Source organism: Opisthocomus hoazin, chromosome 5 (genome assembly GCF_030867145.1).
Source record: "Opisthocomus hoazin isolate bOpiHoa1 chromosome 5, bOpiHoa1.hap1, whole genome shotgun sequence".
Taxonomy (NCBI): Eukaryota; Metazoa; Chordata; class Aves; order Opisthocomiformes; family Opisthocomidae; genus Opisthocomus; species Opisthocomus hoazin.
Window position 1 is genome coordinate 27,963,234 of NC_134418.1, and position 21,970 is coordinate 27,985,203.

At 41.1% G+C, this 21,970-nt stretch overlaps 1 protein-coding gene across 14 annotated transcripts in view; it reads right to left on the reverse strand.

Annotated features, from left to right (window-relative positions):
* Positions 1 to 21,970, reverse strand: part of APBB2 (amyloid beta precursor protein binding family B member 2) — a 196,126-nt gene that overhangs the window by 101,571 nt on the left and 72,585 nt on the right. For 8 of the 14 annotated variants that reach the window (XM_075420730.1, XM_075420736.1, XM_075420737.1 and 5 more), the window contains 2 exons: positions 17,867 to 17,976; positions 2,579 to 3,379 (listed from right to left, as the gene is read on the reverse strand). In XM_075420730.1, coding sequence (XP_075276845.1) covers positions 2,579 to 3,379; positions 17,867 to 17,912 — 847 coding nt within the window. In that variant the 5' untranslated portion in view covers positions 17,913 to 17,976. Of the gene's footprint in view, positions 1 to 2,578; positions 3,380 to 8,172; positions 8,233 to 8,599; positions 8,669 to 17,866; positions 17,977 to 21,970 lie in introns of those variants that run through there. The other 6 variants (XM_009935502.2, XM_009935500.2, XM_009935501.2 and 3 more) reach the window with 3 other exon arrangements.

Sequence of the window (21,970 nt, forward strand, 5' to 3'; positions counted from 1 at the left end):
ATGGAAAAGGCACAGTTGGTTACAATGCAAAACACTGAGCTGTTCTTGACCCTGCCTCAAAAAAGAAAGTTCAGTTCATTTACCCAACATTTATTTCACCTCTTATTTTATTACCCTTCAAACATCCTTGGAGATACAGGAACTTGCCTACAAATGGCACATTAACCTAAAACGCAGGAGCCCCTGAGAACAACTAGAAAATTTGCCCCCAAATGAGTAAGTCTGGAGATATTTGCACCAGTTGTGATTTCTGCTTTTTTCTACACCAGCAGCACTGTTTCTTGCACTCCCCTTTTCAGCCTCCCAGAAGGAGCTGCAGGGCAGCCTGAGAAACTGGCCTGATTTAATCGCACCTAAAAGCTGTCCTGGCACCCATGGCAACTCAGCATTTTATTTCTTAGCTCTCTTCTGTTGTATCAATTGACAGCCCATTTTGGAAAGAAACTGGAAACACTTAATCAAACAATTTTATCAGAGTGGAAGTAAATTCAAGATAGCGAATAATCCTAAAAGACAGACGTCTGTAATTACAAGAGTTGGATGTTTTTAGAGTCAATGAACACTTCTACATACAGGCATATTAAAACCTGCGATCCAATCCAGTATGACAGGTCCTAGGACCTACTCGGTGCTCTCTGACAATAACCACAGGGCTGAGAAAGAAACACCTCCACTGCTTTGATCCTGAAAGGCAATATTGAAGCTTTTTAGGGCTTTCTGTTTAATTTTAACTCTTTATTTCTTACAGAGACTGAAGTCAGATATCTGGACATCTGCTTTTCTATAACTGTCTGTTTATTAACACATTGGTTGCTAGTATGGTGAAGGTAGCAGAGAATTTAAAAAGGCCCTTTATTCTGCTTTAGAAGAGTGGTGAGCTCCGAGGGCTTTATTAATTGGTATTTTTAATTTTTTTTTTTTTTTTAAACAAGGAAATCCCCCCATACTCAGCAGAGGAAAGTTCCCTTTTATTTCCGTAGTGCAAACAAACCACAGCTCAGCTAACAGTTGGTTATTTAAATAAGCAAACTTGCCAACACCTCAAAACAGCTTAGAAAATCCCCTTCCCAAGTGCTGAAAGAGATCATACACCATGACATGGCAATACACATGTGGGAAGAAAATTTTAAACACATTATTTAAAAAGAAACAAAACTTACGCTAGCTGTTAGCATCTTAGGCCACCCTTGTTTAATCAGACTACTTGGAACTGCTCTAATTTAGTTTGCAGTCAATATAAATTTTCTACACAATGTTTTTCATTGCCAAACCGGGCGCAAATACAAAGACAGAAGGAGCCAACAAGCTCAGTCTTAAGTTATCTAAATATCTCATATTGATAGTTTCTACAGAAAATGTTATCAGTGATGTCACACATTATATCAAGTATCCCGAGAAATAATATTCACTCCAACAGCAATTTTAGTAAACTGAAAATGTTTTCATTTTGCATGCAAAGAGGTGACTTCATCAAAATTTTCTGTCTTAACAGCAAAGGTTTGTTACACATCAAAAAAGATCAGAAAATCCATTATAAGTCACATAGTGCTGGTTTCTGGTTGCAGTTTTTAAAAACCCTACGCATTAAAATAAAAACCACTACTGTCATAATCGTGCATGACTGCCATGTGATGCAGCTGTGGATTGGGACCACGGTGGCCTCCAAACAGTATATAATCTCTGAGCTGTTATAATGAAATCGCTTCAGATACAAAAAATATATGGCAAAATTCTTTAGACCCACATCACCCTTAAGAATCAGATCGCCTCCCCTCATCCTGACAAAGTTGTACCTTTATATACTGGCTTGGATATAAAAAAAGTTACAAAGTCCACTAACTAGAGTAAATGAGATCTCTAGAGTTTTAAAAATAATACAGACATGTTGTAAATCACAACAAAGGCAGTGCAGAAGTCATCATTGCTGTTCAAATAATTAATGAGCCCAGGCTTCCAAAATATGAAACACCATGGTTTCACCTTCTGAGTTACTGTATGGAATTGTTGTACAAAGAAAACTAAACACAGAAATTAAACAACCCAAGGTTTGGGAGGACATTTTTTAAAATAAATGAATATCTTCAAATGGCTGAGTGCCTTCAAATGGCTGAGTGCAGAGGGGGGACGCTCACAGTTTTGTATTAGAAAACTACAAATCTTTGCTGAACCTAAAAATCATTGCTCAGAAAAGTTTGATTGTTGTGAGTAGGCAGCTATCAGTAGTTTAGCATCTCCAGTCAATCGTACACTTTCCACAACACGTACCCCATTGGTTAGTGAAGAGCAATCATTTATAAACCAGCCAAAGGTGCAGTTCGCATATTTTGAGGACCCTGTCCATAGTATTCGCTGGTACCTTTCCTAAAGCAGCAGTGAAGCTGCTAGGACCGAGTGGGAGGCTGCCAAGCGTTCCCAAGCGAACAAGTAGCTGCGTGCAAGCAAAGCACTTGGGTTTCGATGCAATCCACATCCCCACTGAAGCCCGGCTACATTGCCTCTCTCCTTTCAGCCGCCAGCAGAGAGGAGCTAAGCAACGCATTTCTAGGACAGGGGCCACGAGCAGCCTTTATTTGCGTACCTGTTTCGTCGGGCGAGCTTGGCGAGGCACTGTCCTGCGACAGCGTAGTCCAGCTGGAGTCCTCATCGCTTGGGGCCAGGTTTTGAATCCTGTGGAGGGCACAGTCTGTTTTGGCCCCAGTTTTAGGGTGGTCTTTCTTAGTCTCAGGGCTTGACGACACTGTGGCAACTTGGCCATCCTCTGGACTTGACAGCTTGTTTTGTTTCCGAGGCAGGACTTCCCCATTGACAATAACGGTAGAAGCCTGGCTGTTGCTTTGTGCAGATTTATCTTCCATCGCAACAAAACTCTGCTCTAGCTCTCTAGTAGATGTCTCTAGATCCGCATAGTAATTTAGGAAGCTCTTGGTCCTCCTTGGCTGCGAGGGTAGTATTTCACAGCCAGAGGAATCCTGCGGGATTGGCTCTTTGCCTTCAAACTTCTCAGAAGTTACGTTTATGCCTGCAGTGGTGCTGAGGTTTTTGTTGGGATCCTGCTGTCCCTGCTCAGCAGCTTTCCTGAGCTGGTTTTCTCCATTCTTCACCAGCTTTATATTGGCAGAGCTGTTTCCCAGAAGGGGCTGCGCTGCTGGATCGGAAAGACCCATGGCTGTCTGGATGTTAGTCAGCGCATATTTTTTCCTGCATTTCGGAGGAGTGTTGTTCTTGGTCTCTGTGTGCCTAATTTCCGCATTCAGAAGTTCATTATGGGAGGAGCGCAGGTTAAGGGTGTTCGGTGGGGTGGCGGGGTTGTTGCGGTTCACAACGTCCGTCGTGCTGCTGCTTGCCATAAACACTGCCAATGCGTCCACGCCAGAATCGACTAGAAAAGCAAAAGAAACAGTCGTGAAACATGTTCATTATATACACTGTTTTCCTAGGGCTTCTGGTAAAGGGATGCAGCACTTCACATAATTGTTTTACAGTAGGAAAATTACCACAACATAAGTGGCTAAGAGAATAGACAAAATCTTAGCTTATTTAATAAGGAAAAACAGAGGCGGAAAAATATAGATAGATCATCAGGACCACAAAGCCGAGAAAAATCAGAAAGCTTGACCCTATACAAGGCAGTTTTAAGGCAGTTTTTTCATGTCTGACTCTGTTGCAGGTAGGCTTGGGGACAGAAGAGGTGCCCTTTGCAAATGCCTGGGAGTCCAGAAGTCATCCTTACCATCGTTCCATTTTAGCATTTCACCTCTTCCTCCGATCAGGAGGAGGGGAAGAACTCCTTGAGTGCTCATCACTAGGAAGCAGAAAGATTTCTAAGCAGACCACAGGCATTAACACCTGCATTTTCTCTTTGCCCATCTTCTTTCCCCCTCCGCCTTTTTATTTTTTTGGAAGGGACAAGTAGAGGGGTCAGAAGGCAAGGAATACAAAAAGTAGAGTATTTCATAATACTGTTTTTGATTTCTATGGAGGGGGAAAAAAAAAAAATCCCTTGACAAAATATCCTGCTCTCATCCAATCAACTTTAAAAAGGGGCTGCACCAGAGATGAAGACGGCTCACTGTTTCTACAGATCACAAAGTTCAAACTTAAGGATAAACTGTACATCCTAGGGCAGAGTACACATATTCCACAGTTAAATAAAATCATTATTTTTTTTACTTGTAGACAAGTTTCTGATTTTCATTAGCCAGGGGCAAAGCTCACATCTTGAAAACTATTAAGTTTGTTGAGCAAACAGATTTTTAAGACTAAGAAAAAAATTATCAAAGTATATTTTTTAAGAACTATCATTTGCTCCTGTACTGACTATTTAAGACTCCCATTAATCTGCACAAATTCTCCAAGAACACCTCAATTTACATACTGTAGTAGTCACTGTTGTTTGACACCTGGGAACCAAATTAGAGGCCAATTAATAAATCACTCCCACCTGCCACAGCATGAAACAGCCCTTCTGTTGTTCCTAATTCTCAGATATCACTGACTGCTTATACTGCACATAAAAACGTATCTGGGGCTTATCCAGGAATGAAAAGCTATAATTTGAGCTAGCCGATGACAGATCATTCCAGCTGAGTTGTGCTGCATCCTTGTATATTTGATATACAACAGAACTGACTGCTGTACAGCTTTACAAGGGATTAAATGTGTGGGTTTTAAAAGAACATATACATAAACTGAGTGAAAAGGAGCACTTCACAATGTTACCTAAATGCTTGCACAGTTGCTAGTGTCTCCTTTTCTTTGATGTGCTGTCAAAGCTGCACACTTAGAACCATCGCTCCGATTCATTTAAAAATCAAGCAGACCAAGTGTATTCTTTGTTCCCTGAATCAACCCCCCTAGAACGACTTCTAAAACTTGTTCAAAACAGAACTTAAACTAAATTTTACAAATTTACCTGTCTGCCATTTCCTCAAGCACCAGTCATTCAGTCTAGACCAACTGCAAATTCTTCAGAAGATGGATCACCCCACACACACTATGACAAAGCCATCAGTGTAGGTAACGGTTAACAAGCATTCTACAGACAATTTCAGCTTTAGACACAAAAGACTTCTAAAACACAACCATCGCAATTTAAAAACACTTTGTAAACTTACTTCCCAAATGTACCAATAAATGTTGCCTTTTGCATCTTACCTAAAAACAACCAAATCTAAGGACTGTCTCCCATAACATCCTCCTAGGGAAGCTCAGGAAGTGTGGGCTGGATGAGTGGTCAGTGAAGGGGATTGAGAACTGGCTGAAAGGCAGAACTCAGAGGGTTGTCATCAGCGGCACTGAGTCTAGTTGGAGGCTGGTAACTAGTGTGTCCCCCAGGGGCCAGTACTCAGCCCAATCTTGTTCAACTTCTTCATCAATGACCTGGATGAAGGGACAGAGTGTACCCTCAGCAAGTTTAATGATGACACCAAACTGGGAGGAGTGGTGGATACACCGGAAGGCTGTGCTGCCATTCAGCGTGACCTGGACAGGCTGGAGAGTTAGGCAGAGAGGAACCTGATGAGGTTCAACAAGGGCAAGTGCAGGGTCCTGCACCTGGGTTGGAACAACCCCATGCATCAGTACAGGCTTGGGGCTGACCTGCTGGACAGCAGCTCTGCAGAGATGGACCTGGGTGTGCTGGTGGATGACAGGTTGACCATGAGCCAGCAGTGTGCCCTGGCTGCCAAGAAGGCCAATGGGATCCTGGGGTGCATTAAGAGGAGTGTGGCCAGCAGGTCAAGGGAGGTTCTCCTCCCCCTCTACTCTGCCCTAGTGAGGCCCCATCTGGAGTACTGTGTCCAGTTCTGGGCTCCCCAGCTCAAGAAAGATGAAGAGCTACTGGAGAGAGTCCAGCGGAGGGCTACGAGGATGATGAGGGGACTGGAGCATCTCTCCTAAGAGGAAAGGCTGAGGGAGCTGGGCTTGCTCAGCCTGAAGAAGAGAAGGCTGAGACGAGACCTGATAAATGTTTATCTGCAGGGTGGGTGTCAAGAGGATGGGGCCAAACTCTTTTCAGTGGTGCCCAGTGACAGGACAAGGGGCAATGGGCACAAACGGAAGCACAGGAAGTTCTGTCTGAAGATGAGGAAGAACTTCTTCCCTCTGAGGGTGACGGAGCACTGGAACAGGCTGCCCAGGGAGGCTGTGGAGTCTCCTCCTCTGGAGATATTCAAGACTCGCCTGGACAAGGTCCTGTGCAGCCTGCTGTAGGTGACCCTGCTTTGGCAGGGGGGTTGGACTAGATGACCCATCGAGGTCCCTTCCAACCCCGACCATTCTGTGATTCTGTGTAATGGAAGTAAGGCCACACCTCATTCAACGTAATGTTACCAAAGCACATGTTTTGATTTAAAAACACAAAATGGCCCGTGTTTATGGACTTGCTGCTAAGTATTTTTTCTGAATCAGAAGTCTGACAATCTGGAAGTCACATAAAAAATAAACATAGGGCAAAATAATTTTGACCCACTACCTGACCTTTAGAACTTCTGGAATTGCACAGTATCTACGGATTTCACTAGCTTGTATTTTACTTTATGCTTCAGCAAATTAAAACAAGCTTCCCCCCCCCCCCCATCAATAAATACAACTGCCACAATCTGGAACAAGACTGAAATTTATTCTTGTTCTTTGTTACAAGTGAGATGCTTCATGCAATGTTTGCCACTATTTTTACCACTGAACAAATTTCTTAAAAATTAATCTTCCTAGATAAAGCTTAAGTATCTGTGTGCCAGATTATCTTTAGCCAGCCTCTTGCCACTAGCATTTCACTTATCAAAAATATTGTAAAAATAAGCACACAGAAACATTGAAACAAAATGTATTAGATTTTACTAATCTGCTTGATAAAGCTCCCCCCTGGATTTCTGATGAACAGTGGCACATTGATCAACGACTGAGCCAAAGCCCCCAGAGGTCTTCGCGACCCAAGCAGTGTTTGTAAGTTGGGTGCTAAGCTGGGCTGGTGCATGATCACAAGCAGAAAAATGTCAAAATGGACCTTTCTCACCGGACGCCACCTCCCCTCCTGACCCCATTTCAAATGATCCGTTGACCACATCACTATGATCAAGTGATCAATGAGCACGCAAACAGTACCCCAGGCATGCACAGAGAGGAGCAGGCTGTCCTCCCAAAGGACAGGCGCCTGCTTGCCGGCCGTCACCCTGCACTCCCAGCCAGGCTCTGGGATACACATAGCTGGCATCCCTTCGCTTCCGGAGACGGATATAAAGGTGGGAAAAAGGGAAGCAACAAAAGAGGCGAAAAGAGAGTAAGAAATACAGATGGGAAGGGGCAGGTCTTGCATCTCAAGGGCAGAAGTTGCTAACAGACCAGGACTAACTAAAGTGCTGGAAAACGTATGAATTAAGGAAATGTTTAAATACACTGAAAAAAACCTAGGCTACGTAGTGGAACTGCATAAGGAAGAAGAGCGACAGCCTGTCCCTCCTCCTTTATCGAGGACACAGTGATGCTTGAAACACATCACTTTTCCCCGAGGAAGCACAAACCAACTTTCTAACCAAAAACTTCAAGGAAATGCAACTTCTTCCTCTGCTTTTAATTTCAAGACCGAAATTCCAATCGCTGACTTCCCGTATCTTTTATTTTGTCTCTCCACTGCCCCTGCCTCCCTCGCTGCCGGGATACCTAATGCAGGCTGGTGCTGCGCCCTTCCCCAGCTAACCAACACCCCAGGGCAGGCGTCCTGTGCCCAGGCACCTACTGCCCCCAGATTCCGTCCCTCTGCTCGGGCAGCTCCCCGTGCCGCCTGCCACCGGCAAGGACCAGGCTGCCAGCACAGGGCGCCTGCTGATCAACTCCTCCACCTTCTGCTGGGAAGCAAATGCAAACGGACAAGCAGAGCAGGAGTGACTGAGCCGATACACAGCTCTCAGCTAAAGCGGGTGAACAACGGTAAGTTATAAGCGAGTAAAAACAGGGTATTATAACAAAAAATATTGGACTCTGGTGAAGAACTAAGAATACTTAGCATGTTATCATTACTGGGAACAATTAGGATATTATTAAGATGTTAATGCTTAGAGACAGCTCTTAAGTAAGTAGAAGATCTGTCAGCAATTCATTAACGATTTTGGCTCGCTTACTTTTTAAAACAAATCACAGTTTCAATTGCATACTTCTAACATTTAGAAAATTACCTACAGATGCAGATGAATACTTTCACCACTATAACATGTTTAACAAAGTAGTCTCAATTTTCCAAGCATCATAGTAATACAAATAGCAGCACTACTTGAATGGCTTTTATTGATGTTTTTCAATCTTGTCATAAGCCTTACAGAGCTGGAAGGAGGAGAGAGAAAATATTGCAAACAGAAAACACTGCATGACCGATTTATCTTTACGTCTAATAAGACCTTTTTGCATTGTACTGTCTATAGGAATAGTTTTTAAAAAGCTGAATACAGTTTATTCAAAAAGGCACTGTTAAATGGAAATGAAAATGTTTGCTCTTTTTCATATATAAATGCAAAATGAAAGCAAAATATGGGCCTGGGAGGAAACAGAAGAAAAAGGGGAGGAAAGTTTCACATATTTGCATAGGAGAATCTTTTAAAGGGCATCTGACCTGGAAGTACTTCTGACATGGCTCACAGGGCGTCAGCAATGCATCAGGAAATAGATTATAATTTGAAATCTGAAAAGAGGGATCATTTAAGAATTAAAACCAAAAGAAAAGACAAAATAAAAATACCACATTTCAGAAGCTCCCGAGAGACATTAAGCATTCTAAACAAACCCTGGAATGTAACAGTGAGGATCTTTTGAGATTTCAATGATATTTGACAGTCATTAAAGTATGGGAGAGGCTAGTCTACTGCAAAGAGGACAAGGAATTAAAAATAACCACGATATTTTTCTCAATATATGCTTTAACTTGGAGCACAAGTTCAACAATGTTCTCCAGTTTTAATCAATATACTGTAGCAAAAACTGCATGACATTAGGAAATCTGGGTTTTTCCCCCAATTACCCAACTACAGCTTACTCAGAAAACTACAGCAGCGTCAGTAAAAATAAACACAGCAGTAAGGCATGTTCACATGAAAAGTTGCAAAATGAGATCCAGCATATGTAACTAAGCAGCACAGTCTGCAGGTTGATCCCATAGGAGAGAATCATAAAAAGCAAGCCAGGCAGTTACCTCCTCCAGGGGACCCTTGCCTGGCCATCTTCTCATGAGTAAACTACTTGGCCTCAAAGTCTCTGGTTCGGATGTGAATGACACATACACAGGAGAAAAGGTATTTCTGTGCACCTAAGACTATTTCTGCTGTTGTGTCTAGGAAACGCAGGAAAGAAATAATATGAACCTTTTCATCAAACAGTTTCCTTTCTGCAAGGGTATCTGTTGAGTACAAAATGTTTCACGACAAACTCATGCCATGGGGCTACAGCCTCAGGTCCTGTACACTTGATCTCTAGTTATAGCCTAAGCAGCTAGAGAGAACACCTCCGTTATACGACTGCAGTTCAACACTAGCCAACTCCCTCCACTTCAAAGGGTGAATTCCAATGTTAAAACATTTATTCTTAATTAAGTATCCTGACACACTGTCTTCTCACATCTCCATTCATTCTTCAACTAGGACCAGCTAAATGGTAACAGTTCAACAGATGTCAGCCGAAAGCATCCTAATAAAGTCTAGATTTACATTAACATAGCTGAAATCAGAATTGAGACTAGAAGCATTCTTAGTGTCAAGTGTCATCGTGCTCCTTCTTGCCTATGTATCTACACAAATTCCAGGGGATGTTAAACGCTTTCAGAAAGCAAAAGGAAGGAAAACGCTTGAATGAAGTGCTGAGGTAGATCAGAGCAACCAATGATGTTCCTACAGCCAGTGGTTTTCTTCTTGCTGCTCCCTCCAGCAATGACATTTCTGCTGGACTGAGCTTGGAAGCTGAAGAGAGAAAGCTCAGGAAAGCCAGGAAAGCAAATTCCAATGGTGGGCAGAGCAATTCTGGGAACACAAAGCAGGAAAGCAGCAGGGCTGCAAGCAGCCTGCATGTGTGCTCTCCAGCCCATCTGCAGACTCCTTTACACAAAACTCAGAACTGCTGCGGATAGGAAGAACCTCTCGAGATCATCTAGTCCAACTCCCCTGCCCAAGCAGGGAATCACTGCTGGCCTCTCCACTCCGCCCTGTCTCCGTCCTCACATCAGAACAAAATCACCACTTCAACCTGTTTGCTAAATGCAGCTTCTCCCATTTCCAGCTATTTCCGCTTCACCTAGTCCTACTGAAATCACCATCCAGTAACCAGCTTTCTGTCCTGGCTCCTGCCTCCCCAGGAGGCACCCTGCCAGCCCCTGCTGCCACAATAATTACGTTTTTCCTTTCAGAGCTAACCATGCTGCCAACTGCCTGCAACAGCCTAGCAGCGGGGCTGTCTCTGTTCTAGTGATGCTCTTATTAATGGACATCCGTAATGCTGAACTGCCTTTAAATAACGTGATTAAGGAAGAAAAACAACTTCAGAACCTGCAATGAGTTCTGGCACTCAAGTGGAGTATGCTTTCCCATTTGTTGTTTTTTTCCATCCACCTTTCTACACAGTCAGTCAAATTCCTCATCTAGCAAAAATTCAGAGACAAGATGCTTCTCAGAACTGGGTTCTAACAGCTACAAAAGAAAAGCAATCAAAATAAAAATAAAAAAAGGAACCAGGCTAAATCCATTGCTCCTTTACTTCTAGTTTTATTAAGATAGATAAATCTAAATAATCAGTCTATATTTGACTGACTAAAACTCTATGTTGCAGATGACCTGGGTCATCTTACGCCACTAGAGTATTCTTAAATCAAGTGATCACTTGGGGAAATAGAGAGCAATTCTTTCATTTACATAAGGCATAACCATGACATGCAATCGCAAATAATCAGGCATTTAGTATGGGAAAATACAAGACAGCATATTAAGTATTTTCCAAACTCAATTTTCTCCCTTTAATTAGATTTCCCCCCTGTGCAGAATGGAACAGTCTGGCAGGCAAAAACAATGTTGTCATGGCAAGAAGATGGAGTGTGTTTTAACTATCGGCTACTTGCAAGCACAGATAGTGAGACCTTCTGTCATTGGATCTATACATTCACAGTGTTATTTGTTAAGTAAACCTCACTTTTTCTAATCCTGTTGTGTAAATTAAACTCCTGAGCCTTAACATGTTTTTTTTTAAATCTATGAATAAATTACCCAATCTCTACAATAAAGATCACACGTCAGACTTCTTCGTTCATTACAAACAACTCTACTTTCAATGTACATGCTAATATAATGCATAAACCTCATTCTCTCTTACAGAGTGACACAAACTCAGAAATGGTACCTTAAATTTCTGCAACTGAGATGACCAATAAAGCAAGAGAGCCTTGATCTTCCATATCCTGCAACTTCAATCTCAAGGGCCATCCAAAAATAACTCTTATCAAGTCTGAAGGCAAACAATGTGTAATCAAACCTGATCACAATTATCAAAACCAGAGCATGATGCCATATGAGAAAGAAAGCCAGGATTAAGTTGTCTCAGGGGAAGAAAGGCAACCATAATGCTTTGTAGGACAGGCAGCCTACCCATTCGCTTAATGAAGTAATACAAAGGCATCAACAGCCACAGATCTGGCACATACAATGACCTGGGCTGATTCAGACCAAGGATTTTTCAGCCCCACATAAATTTAACTTAGATCATTCGACAGCCCCTAAATCAGGAAGCAGAACCATTCAAAAGATGATCAATTCCTGAACAGGGTTAAATGAACCCACAGGGTCCAGCACCAGCTTCCCAGCTGTTTGTAATGGCACTACCCCAATACCAAGCTCTCTGACCAGGACACAGGCAGCAAAGGTTGGAAGGAGATTAAGCATACATCACAGCATTATTAACAGAAGGAGCAAAAATGTCAATCGAGCCCCTGTCAGATGCAGTGGATGAGTTAAGTTCCACCACAGTATCTGTGCTGGACAGAAAAGAAAAAAAGTTAAATAGATGATTATCATCAACCACCTCCCACACATCTTGCCTGTGGCCCTGCTTTTTGCAGCTTGCAAACACTCGATGGCTCCTGCAAAGCCTAGAAACAGCACTGCATACTCCTGAGCACAATCTGCTCCTCCAAGAACAACTAACTGCACACACATAAATGCAGACATTTCAGCTTCTCTTTTTAAATTAATATATTCTAACAATTAAAATTCTTATGGCCTGGCATCATGATTTCACCTGCTGCAACTGCATCTGCCCTCTGAATTACATATAGTAAGTTTATGGCTAGTTACTCATTAAGGTCTTATCAAGATTATCCAGTAATGTTTTTACTCTCAAATTACCCAGACTGGTACAACAATTTTTGAGCCACCTATTATCACTGTTTCATAGCTGAGATCTTAAAATGTATTTGAAAGAGCAAATTTGTTTTCTTGTTACTATAAGATTGTACTTAGTGTCAATTTGGGCTCTAGATATGAAAATCTGGAAGTTAAATACATGGGAAATAATCTTTCAGTAGACACTAGAATTCTATATGAAAAGAAAAAAGATAAAAAAATACAGGTATTTCAAAAGTCTCAATATAAAGAATGAAAACCTCTAATTTCATTAATTTACAGGTGTTTGCAGGTAATTTCAAATTGCTAACAGGAAGTTGAGACCTGTGAGCAAAAATACAAAAGTCCAAGTCTTAATCACAGAACAGAGCATTAGACTGATTGCCAGGTTTTGCAAAATGAGACTATCAGGGCTCTCAAAAATAGGAAGTTAAGATTTTGCACCTTGACAAGATCGCTTCTGTTCCACATGCACTAAAAACATTCTGTATCTCATTTAGATAAGGCTATTATATGTGCACTTTTAACTACATCTTCTAAAACTGTCTTAAAGTTGGACTCACACATCCTACCCACATATCCCTTGCTCCCAGGAATGGAACAGGATGTATTTCAAAGCACAGGTTATATCAAACCAGAAAAGATCTCCATATTCTAGTCTGATTTGCCATTAAAAGCTGAGCTAAAATTAAGGCTCATTACACAAAAAGCTACATCTCAGCAAGGCTGAAAGTTGCCAAAGCTACATATTGTCTTCAACCAAACTTTAATGGGACAAATCAGACATACTTTAAAGCATACAAACAGTTTATAAACCAACTGTAGCAGTACTGCTTAAGCTGACAGAACACTGAGATGACTGAAATGGCCATACCCTACAGCAACTCTCCCAGTATAATTATGGTACTACAATACAGCAATAACTTTAATCTCGGCCTGCTGTAGCAAGTAGACTTGAGAATGCTGTTGTACTATGCAAAGAAACTTCTACCCACAGTGCTCATATCTAAAACAAACCCACATGTTCATAAATAAAATCAGAGTATTGTATTTGCTTTATGGTCCCCATAAAATAAACAGATCAATCCATAATAAAGTGGAAGGAGAATATAACGAAAAAGCAACTGCATTTACTGTCTATAAGTAAGTGTGGCTTAAGTGTGGCTAAAAATGGGCTCAGTTTCAACAAGCAGCAAACTTGGCCCTAGAAGACACCAAGTGGAAAAGAACAAGCTAGTATTATTGGCCTGAATTGCACCAAGAGGCCTTGAGTTCTTGATGTGCTAGACAAAATCTTCTACTCCTTCTTATCTACAAACTCAAAGATCTTCACAAGGCACTTTAACACCAAAGGAACTGGGGTTCCTGTGAAAGTGCACAAACATGCAATGCAAATCCAGTACTGTGGTTGGTTCTCCATGAATATGCATGACACCAAGTAGAGTCACCAGGAAACCGTCAGGTTCAAAACATTCCAGCTCTGATTTCACCATGAAGAAAAATGGACCTGTCAGGGTCCCGGGACAGGCATACTATTTAAGTATACTAAGAAATGACACCAGAAGTGACAACATGCATTCAGAGTAATACACAGTTCCTAAAGAAAGCTTGTTTATCTGCAGGGTCTCAGACAGCTCCTATCTGTGGAAACTGGCACATGTTTTGGGGCTTCACTCGGATCACCCAAGAGGCCTCAACGAAGTTGTTATGCAAGTCTCCACGTAGCCTCTTAGGAAAGGTAGAAACCTAAACAAGAGGTTTTAATGCGGAGAGCAATGTATGGGTCACTGAGTGATTTCATAACTTTCATGCCATGATTCGTCTGCATTCCCGCCTTTTCCTCAGCTAAGCAACAATTACATGAAGCTTTTCAGCAACTTTACAGAAAACTGTCCCTCCTGAGCACGACCTGAGCAGTGCTAAAGCTTGAGGCTCGTTTACACCAAGATATCTTTCTCTGCAAAGAAAAGGGAAGGAGATACAGTGCAGGATTTTGCAGATGTAGAATTTTACTGGGACGCTTCTACCGAGAGTTGCTTGGTGGATACACTGCTCCTTGTGGGTCAGGGTGCCTCTCTGGGTGAGTTTTCAAGTCCACCTCTACCTGTCACAAATAAAGAGGATGACTTAAGGGGAGGGGAGGTGTGGTGCTGTCTTCCCTAGGCAGCACGGGCTGGTCGGGGAGCTCCAGGCGCAGGCAGGTCCCCTCCTCCCGGTGAATGCTGACGTGCCACTGCAGGACTGCACCTCCAGCCTGGCACACTCCAAAGGTCAACAAGCGTCGAAAACTACCACTCTCAAATTCCTTCATTTTCTCACATCCCATGTCTTCCGAAAAGGAGGGGCTTTTTTTTTTTTTTTTAACAAAGCACTCTCACAAAGTTGTGTATTTTATTATTATTATTGTTTAAACCCTTCCTGAGCATTTAATGGCAGCACAATGGCACTGGAACCAACCCCATTTTCTCTGAAACACTTTGTTCAGATTTCAATATCATTCAAAACACAACAAGTAAAATAAATGAATTATTATGCTGTGGACAGGATATGCATGGACAATCCGTTAAGAAGTTTCTTCCAGACGTACAAAACCCTTTTACTCTGTGCAGAGAATAAAAGTTTTTAGTATGAAAGAAAATCTGACTACGCAAACAACACAAACAGTACCGTGTTTTCAGCAGAGCTGCTGCAGCCAATGCAGAAAAGTGGGTTTTAAGAGCAAATACGAGAAGAATGTAAATATAAATGCAGCTCAGCAGAAAATCTCAAGAAAGTCTGTTTACAAAACCTAGCTTCTCAGTAGCTGGGGACTGTACGTTCTTCGTATTTTTCACAAGAAAAGTGCAGAAAAGAACAAATAAAGCTCAACAAAACAGCACACGAGGGATTGTTAAGTCAGGACAAGCAGTGCTAGGCAGAGCCAGGGATACACCCAAGACTGCTTTGCTTACTGTCAGTAACCAAGGGAAATCATTGCTCTTTAATTACACTTTTAAAAAGTCTAAACTAGCACTCGCCTGTTCAATTAACAGCTTTCAATTTTACATTTTAAACACCTTGCTGTTTCTTCCATCTTCAGCACCTGTATTTCAAATACATTTCCTAGCACTGGGCTTCAAATAACAATTTAAATAGAAAACAGCTTATGTGTTTCCTTGAATATAAAAATCTTTTGCTATTCTCCTAAGACAATGCACTACTATATTCATTAAATTTATGAAATCATTCAACAGACATCAATGTCATAAATCCATGAAATATTATCTCACCAACCAAGCAGCAATACAACTGCCATACTCCAGACAGACCTAAGTCTTTCTTTCACAGACTTTCTTTAGGTAAATATGTATGTATGTATGTATTTATGTATGTACAGACAGAAGATAAAAGTGAGGGACTAAGGCTTAAGTCTGCACCAGGTCCTTTAACGGTGCAACATTAAGACTGTAACAACTGTGAATCTGAAATACAACAGCTGAGATAGTGCAATTACTCATTATTTATGCAAAGAAAACAAAAGCAAAATCATGTGTTTTACCAGCACTTTCACTGTGATCTAATTTGCTATCAGAGATTTCTTTATGACCCACACTTCCCAAAGACTGGGCAGTTTCAATGCCATTATTGTTGGACGCCCAAAGCACTTCTTATGTTAGGCACCAGGAAGTTGCACAAATCACGCAGTAACAAAACCAAAAAATAAAGCAAGTTTCCTGGCTTAAAAACCCTGGCAGGTTATGGAAAGGGAAAACGTGAATTAACAAAAGCATAAAACAATCATGAAGTAGATATTTTGATATCTCTGTCCTCAAACAGAGGGAGCTGTGGCGCCAACTGATTCTGACGCAACTTTCGGCCCTGGCAGATGAAGGGAACCTCAGTGTTTCTGCAAGCAAACAATTCTATTTCTTCACTGTCTGCAACTGCTGAACAGTTCAACAGGAAAAACATCCTAGGCTCTCCTGGTAAAAATTTAATGCCCTTTACTTGTTCTAAGTAGGAATGCAAAAGACTTCATTACCTACCTCTACACTAGATCATTTTAAAGCTCCAAGCTTCAAGCCTAGGCATGAGATGTAGATATCATGCCCTGCAGTACGCTGAGACGCCACATCTGAAGGCTAGTGCCTAGATTTAACATCAAGTGATTCAAACAGATCAGTCCAATCCTGTATTCCAGCACTTGGCCACTAGAGACCTGCCGAAGCTTTAACAACCATGTATTTCCTCTATTGCAGTAGAGACAATATCCTGACATTAATACCCAAGACAAACTCTTTGAAAAAGTAATATCTAAACTGGCTCTAATACACCATTTTAACACGCATCTTCATGATACCTGTGACTACTCTGCATCCGAGAGTAAACATGCTTTACTACTTCCTCGTATTTAGCTTTGGGGTTAGAGAAAACCCCACAAAGTCAACTTTTGAATACAGGACCTTACCATGCAGTCCCTCATGTCTGATGGCGAAGCTACCTTAGAAGTCCCTGTCTTGCCACAGCTGTAAGCTCTCACTGCAGTTTACTACTTGCATCAGTCAATGCAAATACGTGTGGAGCTGGATGTCTGAAGTGATCGAGGCTTTTAAAGAAGTCTTTAAAGGAACAGAAAGAACGGTAGAGAAGTGAGAGCTGCTTAAGCTGACTTTTATGCCAAGAAAAGCCACGTGGGATCGTGTTCTTCCGCTACAGTGGAAAGAACAGTGAATACAAAAGTTAACCTCCCACAGCTTCACCTCAGGAGCCTGAGGGATCAACAGAAAGTGCACAAGGACTGGCAGCAGCCTTCTGGAGTCAGGACACTACCCCACACGGCTCTCCAGGGAAAGCCATGCCAGCTTGTTTCACACAGTCTGCACTGTGGAACCACTGAAGTGTGGTGGCTGCCATCTGCACCAGCATTAGAGATATCTGCTTACCCAATGGAAGGTGCAGGTCATAAATTTTAGGAGTAGCATTTGGACTTTTACAAAAGACAACCTTCACTAATAGATAATGTAATATAGTCCAATAGGATACAATTCAGAGGAAAAACCAACATGAATAATATTGAACTTAAGCACAGAAATAATGTGAACTGGAGACATTAGTTGCAGTTGTAAGTAATTAAAGCTATAGTGCACAGTGACATTTCAAGATAAGCTCAAGTAGTTTGTTAATTTGAAGATATCTAGTACTAAAAACTTGGGATGGGAGTGAAGAGGAATAGCAACTAAACTTTTGAACCCTGTAATAAATGAAGTCAGAGACCTTGAACACAAAACACAGCACACTGCAGCAGACTTGGTGAAGTCATACTGCAAGCTGCTTTTTGAAGTTCTAGAAAACACCTCTGCAGTTTAATCATGAATCAATATACTTAACTATTCGGGTACATACACAGGAGAGCTGGCATCGATTAGAATACGTCAGCAACCTTTATACATACTGTTTCAAAATTTATAAACTTAGCAGCCTTCAAAAGTAATAAAGCAACAAATAAATTAGACCAATGGTATACATACATGAGCTGCTTGGCCGATAGTGAGCCCCCGGGTACCGCCTGCCCATAGTGCCAGTCAGCACATTACCGCACGCTGTCAGCTGCTTTCAAAGTACAGATCGAAATGCTTAACTGAGGGAGAAGAAGAAAAAAAGCGAAGATTTAGTACAACAGCTGTATCTTTTTCATTAAAATGCTAATGACCCCTACAAATTTCAGGATAACTACATCTATAAATTATTCAGTCATGTTGTCAGAGGAGATGAACTGTTGCACTACACATGCAGCACAAATTTATTATTAGTGGTTGGCCTCCGTTAATAAACTCACATAAATTTTAAGGCAAAAAGTAGTCTCAGGTCATACAGTAGCTTCTTTTGGCCCATGATATAGACCGAACAACAAGTACTGCAAGAAAGAGATACAATTGGCTTTAAGTACAGTTAGCCAGTAGATGACATTATAACAACAACTTCATCTTAAATTTTGTGAAGCAATCACTAAGCCACAAGTTCATGAATAGTTTGCTATAGAAGCAAAACTTCTCCATACTACATAATGTTGATTGCTTTGAATCTGCCTCTAAAAACCGAAGTGTCTATACAGGAATGCAGTCTATTTACCAGTGCATCGGTTTTCTTGAAGTATTAAAAACCCAAGCAAACAAGAAATGCATGGCACATGTTACAGTCAGTTTGGAATGACAAATCACAAATCCAAATTCTTAACTGAAATGCTACTGAACCTGTCAAATAACTAGCACACAATCTTTTCATCTAAAACCAAGTCCCATTGTTTTCTTTCTTTGGGCTAAGATGTTGTACTAAAATACAGCTTTCAGTTGATTTTCAGCTTTACCTTTTTCTTAGTCTGTCTGAATAGCCTTCGTGTTCCCAGATGTCTTCCAATACACATTGCATGTCAACCATGCAATTTATGAAGATACATTCCCCTTTTATTTCATTTTCTCCCTTGCTGGAAGAACAAAAAAAAAATCTACAAATTCTGGGGAGTCTTTTTTCCTAATACATTAAGGATGTTTACTATCTCAGGCCGCAGCTAGAAGCACAAGCTTGTTCTATCCAGGAATCAGAAATATCAGGACATAGGTGAAATAGCACTGCACTGAAACATCGAGATTTCCACAAATCTTCAGATACTTCCATTCCCTGACTGAGCAGAACACCAGCTTACTGCTGAATTAGGTAAGCTTTTTATATATCTTGGCATCCACGCAGTTCTCTGGTGAGCTGGTCTGGGAGCCAACACAGCTGAAAACTCCACATAAAGATGTGTTTTCATCCGGACTAGGCTCCTGAACTGGCTCATGGTGGTTGCACTAGTATTGGTAGCTAGTGAAGGTAAGTGGAAAGAACGGAACCACGGCAGCCTGTGCTTAAAATGACTGAAAATGCAATTGCGTAACATTGCTACAGCCTCTGTGGATTACTTCTGAAATACAGACACCTACAAGGCTGCGTACCTGACAGTGCAAAAACCAAGTAAAGACCTCCATTATTTCCCAAATCAGTGCTGACAAAGTGTGTCCCGTTCAACTCTCCTCAATGGAAAAAGTTCAGTGAATCAGTGAGACTACTCTCTTGCAACAAAAAGAATTCGATCTGTTACAATGAAAAGTGAGTGGTAAAACGTAAAATTGACGTTCAGTCAAAACCCCCTGCATTTGTTTTGCAGGGCAATATGGGACAACTCCTTGCCACGGGCCAAACAGACCTTTCAAACTTCTGTGGTGGCCTACTGATTCGACACATTACAATACTGCGCAAGGAATAAAGTTACAGATAGCAGCTTCCTTTTTCCTGATCTATAGAAATAATAAAAGAAACCCCACACTTCTTAGTAGAAAAAATTAAGTCTCCCCTCATCCCAAACTTGTTAACATTTTCACTTTTTTACTCCCCTCAAATACCTATACACCAAGTTCATAATCATAGCAGAATACAACAGAACAGTCCTTAGCTGTGCAAGGACTAAAAAAAAAAAAAAAATTTATTGAGGGGAAGTAACAATTGTAACCAGATGACAGTATTTACAATTCTTTTCCCTAGCTGGTGAAAGAATTTGATCAGTATGTGTGGAGCAGTAAGATTGCCCATTATTCATACACGCGTTCTTGTCCTTCTAGAAGGTGTACACTTTTCTAAAGCAGTAACACTCACTAAGTTATGGTAAATGTCTACAATTCAGACATGCTATTCCTTCCCTACCTAGCAGCACAGCATTAGAGGGGGACTTCTGTGCCATACCATAATAAAAAACTAACAGATATAAATTAAAAATCCCAAACCCCACAATTACGCTCTCAAACAGCTAAATTAAATTACAGAATGGCTCTCCTAAAGAAGTGTGCCCACTGTGGGAATAAACCACTCTTTGGAGAGTCCAGGCGAGACCCAAAGGTATGACCATTTTAAAAATCACATTTTAAAACCCTTGAAATCTCAGTGGAAAAGACAACATAAAGATACATCCTCGTTCTAGCAAAGGTTTCATCAGTTACTGTATAAAATGGGAACTGCAAAGATTTACAACCCGGACTAAAGCAAACTATCAGAAGTCAATTTAGAAGCAAGTGCCACACAGTAAATGAAGTTAAACTGCCCTACAAAACAATAGTGATACTGGACTGTACGTACCAGCAGGGACATACCCAGATCAGGACAAACGAAGGCTCTGCTTCAGTTTGGTTTTTTTTCTTTTTTTTTCCAAGAACCATATTTGAATTGTGACCAAAAAGCCAAAGCAACCTGCCTTTGAAACACGTCCACTCACCAGGTGAATCTTGGAGCGACTCCTGAGCTTCAGCAAGCTCAGGGAACTCCCACAGAAATGTAGATGACCTTGTTGGTGTCCATATGCCACAGCTAAAGCATCTGGAAACTAGTACCTATTTTCCATATAGATCCATGAGAATAGTAAACAAAATGGAAGGAGGTCTCAAATATTCCTTTTGCAATATCCAAGTACAATGTATGTACAGGTTTGGGCTTTGTTTTGTTTTTAAATATACACAACTCAGATATCCACAACTGCACATAAATCTCAGTTAAACCTGAATGTACCTAGTATGTCAGATCAGGTCTTCTTAGTATTAGTTTTTAACCTGCTCACTCACATCTGTTTGGTGACAAGTGTGTTTTGTAACAGCTTTCTGGGTTTTTTGATTATTCTACTGCAAAATTGCTTTAAAATATATAAAGTATTAAAATATAGTGTTTAGTTAGTGTTATAGTGTATATATAAAGTTTTAAAATATAGTGTTTTTTACATCTTTATAGAGAAATTAAAACTATATACACACACACACATACAGCCTTATGGTTTCTCTTCAAGAACTGCTTTGATTTGGCTCTTCCTGAAGATTCATTTTTTGTATTTTCTGTTATGATCTTCAGGTGACCAGCCCCATGCTGCAAGCAATTACAGACAGCCATGGTAACAAAACCCGAGCACTATCACTGCGTACCTGTCACCCAGGGGAGCACCTGAAAGCACTTCACCTCACACCAAGTCTTTTCTAGGAGCTGTGGTGACAGAGCTACCAGCTACTCCTCATCACATACAATGAGGGCATAAATCATCCTGCAGAGAGGCCTGCCATGACTTTCAGCTGAGGCAGTCATCATCTTTAGCCATTTTCTTTCCAGAGCTTCTTTTGTTGCAACTCTTCCACATTTCTTAGTTTTTATGCCTGCTACATAAGAGTTTCATTTTACATGTGTTAATTTTTTGACACTAATGGAAAAAAACCCACTAAATTCTGGTGCCTTTTTTTTTTTTTGAGTCAAACCAAGAGTTATGTCCATATGACAGCCACATAGGATCATGTTTGCTTGAACTACCATTCTACTACCATTAGACAGAAGATAGCTACCATTATCTTCTGTCTGAGGACAAACAACTCATAGTCCAACCTCCATACTTTTAATGGATATTAAATCTTTTTTGGGTTCCACCCAAATTTATTTGTTCATGTGTGCTGCTGCTTATGAGGGTATTAAATGGCCAGCTGACTCCTTGACCTCCCTTGGCTCTCTACAGCCAACCTTTGCCATAAACAAGTGTGTGTTCAAACACAAATGCAAGTACCTTCATACGGGCTGCT